Source organism: Lactuca virosa, chromosome 1, assembly GCF_052849685.1.
Source record: "Lactuca virosa cultivar CGN04683 chromosome 1, Lactuca_virosa_CGN04683_v6, whole genome shotgun sequence".
NCBI classification, from domain to species: Eukaryota; Viridiplantae; Streptophyta; class Magnoliopsida; order Asterales; family Asteraceae; genus Lactuca; species Lactuca virosa.
The window spans coordinates 125,068,976-125,073,172 of NC_136426.1; the positions used below are offsets into that span (position 1 = coordinate 125,068,976).

A 4,197-nucleotide genomic window follows, 5' to 3' on the forward strand; every position below is an offset into this window, starting at 1 on the left:
AAGTTAGCCAATAGGAATAGGAGAGAGTGAGTGAGGGAATGGGCTCCCTCACCACCTTTCCCTCACTCAAGTGATGGTGTTGAGCTGAGAGGGAAAGCTTCCTCTCTCTTTCCCTCACCCATACCGTTCAGCCTCAAAGTTGTTTTTGGAGTTCTCATTAATGAATGATCAAGTAAATGAGATACATCATTTTAATTAAAGTTACATCTCCAAAAATGTTAAAGACTATTTGGGGGTAACTAAACTTAGAGATCTATGGGCATGCACAATCACATAATCTGAGGAAGAGAGAATATAAAGCAGCCATCATTTTTTGCATGTAATAATCTTGGCACAGAGGGTTTGATCAAAATCAAACTCAACCCAAGCAAAACTGGCTGCTCAACGAATGGTGTGTTTAAGCAACTCCACCCTTAGATGCTAACATAGAATATTCAACAGATATAAATGTCACAGAAACAAACATCAATGGGCATGTAATATCTTTATCTGCTACTTGATTAGACTCTTCAACTATATAGGAATAAACTGAATTTATTCTAAACAAGAAATGTAAAACCAGTTCCAGATTAACCTAAGGTAAGAGAGAAAGGGAACGGGCATGAAGGCTCAGTCACTTCAACAACCCCTTCAAGCATCTGAATGACCTTCCTCATGGTTGGCCTCAACAAAGGGTTTTCTTGTACACACCAAAGTCCAACCATTACAAACACTTTTAGCTTCTTATAGTCATCAAGAACCTCCAAATCATTCTCAACAAGCAAATCCATTCTACCTTCCTGATAGCAATCCCATGCCCAATCAGTCAAGATGGCTTCATATTGATTACCACTCTCATTTTCTTTGACACTCTTTCGGCATGAAATAATCTCTAGTAACAACACACCAAAGCTATAGACATCAACTTTTAGTGTGACTGGAGCGTTTCTAAACCACTCTGGAGCCACATATCCTTTTGTACCTCGAATGTCAGTATTTGTTCGACTTTGATTCATCACCAAAAGCTTCGCTAGTCCAAAGTCAGAAATACGAGCATTATAATACTCATCAAGAAGTATATTCTGAGGCTTAATGTCACAGTGGATGATCTGAGTGTTACACTCTTCATGAAGGTACGAGAGTGCCTTTGCAATGCCTAATGCTATATGGCACCGATGATTCCAACCTGGTCTCATTTCTCCAAATAGAAAGCTGGCCAAAGTACCATTACTCATGTACTCATAAACTAGCAACCGCTGTTCACCATCATCACAAAAGCCAAGCAACTGAACCAAGTTTCTGTGATGAGTCCTTGCAATAGCATTGACTTCGGTTCTGAATTCCTTCTCACCATCTTGAGCCATTTGATTCAACTTCTTCACTGCCACAGTGTTTGTCCCCATTACCCCTTTGTAGACTATTCCAAAAGCTCCTCTCCCCAGTTCATCTTTGAACCCATTAGTAGCATGGACAAGTTGTTGGTATTTAAAACGAATCAGATTTGTTTCAGCACTTGGATTCAGTTTAATAGTGTTTTTCTTGTAGACTAGAAAGATACCAAGACAAATGACAAGAAACAATATGATGTTTACAAAAACAGAGGTACCAAGGAGGGATGCACCCACGATTATCAAACTTTGCCGATTATTCTTGCTTCCAGAAAAATGAGGAGGGTTTTCAAGAGGAAGATCGCCTTTCCGAGATTTCACGAAAGCTTTCACATTAAGTGAAACATCAACCTTTCCATTGGAGAGTGGAAGCTTCTTCTTCCAACATTTATTGCCTCTGTAAATTGCAACAGCGCAGAAACAATCATTCAAGCAGGAGTTTTTGCAGTCAACTTCACTAGTTGGGTTCATGATGACGTAGTCAGATGTTGGCCAATCAATATCCTTGAGTTCCACAAAATCGATATCTTCTCTATTTGAGGCACCTTTGTCACAGTTTGGAAAGAAATATGGTTTGCAATCACCATATGGATCACTGGGATCAAGCAATGAAAACCCTCTTGGGCACTCACACTTAGGTCGATTATTCTGATCAAGGCTGCAGACATTGTTATATCCACATGCCCCACTTCCTTCAGACGCAAGGAAACTAAGGCATATGTTTTCTGGATATGACCATACACGTTCCCAGCTTGAATTATCAGTGGAATCCCTGGAGTGATAGTATTGGGTAAAAACCCCATCAAAATCTAGCGTAACTCTGTGATAATAGTCTCCAAATGGAAGTTCCTGGCTTGGAGTAAGATCAAATTTGCTGCCATTTCTTCTCAATAAATACAAGTATCCGACTCCATCAAAGATCAGCTGTTCACCAGAATTCGACTGATTGGAGAGATCACCAGTTTTAGTGGCATAGTATGAAGGATAAGCATAATTGGTTGCTATATCTCGAGTATTAAGAACGAGGTTCCCATCTTCAAGCAGACGTAGCTGAAACCTTCCTCTGGAGAAGTTAGTTCTATTCATTTTTGAGTAAATCTCTCCACCTTTCTCCATAACCTGGTTGGGCAACATAGTATCTGATGGAAATTCGAAACTATCCCATATCTTGCGAGATTCATTACCAACAATCACAAAGTTACCTGTATCATTCATGACACCATATGCAATATCTGAAGTCGACCCAGAAGTCCATACATCCTTGCCTTGAGTATCACTCAGAACGAGTCCACGTCCATTAGTTAGCTCAATTTTCGACCCTCTAGGCACTGTAGGACCTCCTTCTGGATACCAGATGATGGTTTTCTCAGGTATCTTGTCAAACCATATGGATAACAAGAAGTTATTTTGACCTTGAATAAGTTGGAAACCGAAGGCAAAATCTCCAGAAGGTGAGAGCCATGGCATGGCATCGTTTGTAGCTGTGAGTGTTGCTCCAACAGATACAAAACGGTTTGTTTGTTGTGCGATAACTAAAAGTGGTAGGAAAAGAGTTAATAGAATGAGATACGGGACTCGTTGCATTGAAAAGAGATAGAATGGAGGCACAATAGTAAAAAACTGTGGGACTTGAAGAAGAAAAAGATATGGGTATCAAGATAAGTGAAAGACAACTGGATTCTACATGCTTCCTCCTACTGCAAATCATTTATGGAAGGAGATAGAGATTACTCCTGTTGAATAACGTTTACCTGGTTTTCTTGAACCTCGTGGTTATCTTGACCAGTTTCCATGTACTGATTGGAGATTAATCAAGAAAACCAATCATCTTACACCATGGAAAGAACGTAATCTAATAAATAACATCAAACTGTCAACATCGAATACCAAACACTCCTGAGGCTGCTAAAAACAGTGATAAGTTTTCAATTTTCAACTTAAACTTATAGCATGACTTGCTATGAATTGTCAGTAGTCAAAGTCGTGAAAAGATGGTAAGAATTGAACTGAAAAAGAGATACGTGAATCCGTAGGAAGACTCCTGAATAAGTATTTGTCTTGATGAAAATTACATATATAAAATTGGCATGAAATCATCCTCACCTTACAGCAAGGATTAATCTATTTTCCATTATTGATGCCATGAAACAGGTGTACGGTTACCATTGCACTAAATGACTGTAGTTGTAATTAAGTTAAATAGTAAGTCTTCCTTACCTTATCTTATTATTTCTGTCTGTGTCGAGGACCACACAGTAAAGTTGAATTGGAAAGGCTTTCCAAACATATTTTATGACCCATATATGTTAATCATGCATGGGTTCTCTAGGTTGGAACATTCACTGAATTAAGAAATTTTCAATTAGGTAATAATCCATTAGGAAACTTTCAACGAGGTAATAATCCATGAACAAGGAACGTCTCACTAGGGCTTCTCTTATTCTGTCATATAAACGACATACAGACCGGACCTCATGGCTGAGGAACACAAGCACACTAGCTATAATCAGGGGGTTGAAATCAAACTTCAAAATAAAACTATATAAAAGAAGAAAATTTTGGTTCCCAATTATGACATATCAAAAGCCACACAATAATAATAATAATAATAATAATAATAATAATAATAATAATCCTGATAAATAAAAAAATTTTGCCGCTTGTCAAGCCACACAACAATAATAATAATAATAATAATAATAATAATAATAATAATAATTTTGATAAATAAAATAAAATTTGGCACTTGTCATTTTCATATTGATTTCGTCACATGTAATTTTATAGTTATTTTTAGGGGTGTGCATCAAACCGCATAAACGATACAAAA

The 4,197-nt window shown here is 37.7% G+C and overlaps 1 protein-coding gene across 1 annotated transcript; it reads right to left on the minus strand.

Moving 5' to 3' along the window:
• Positions 1-523: 523 nt before the first annotated feature.
• Positions 524-3,029, minus strand: LOC145106459 (G-type lectin S-receptor-like serine/threonine-protein kinase LECRK3). Its single transcript, XM_079043429.1, has one exon. The coding sequence runs from the start codon at positions 2,949-2,951 to the stop codon at positions 570-572; it is 2,382 nt and encodes a 793-aa protein (XP_078899555.1). The 5' UTR covers positions 2,952-3,029; the 3' UTR covers positions 524-569.
• Positions 3,030-4,197: the final 1,168 nt, after the last annotated feature.

What these genes read in the sequence shown, in the direction of transcription:
- LOC145106459 (XM_079043429.1), bottom strand. Translation starts at nt 2,951, where the DNA reads ATGCAACGAGTCCCGTATCTCATTCTATTAACTCTTTTCCTACCACTT.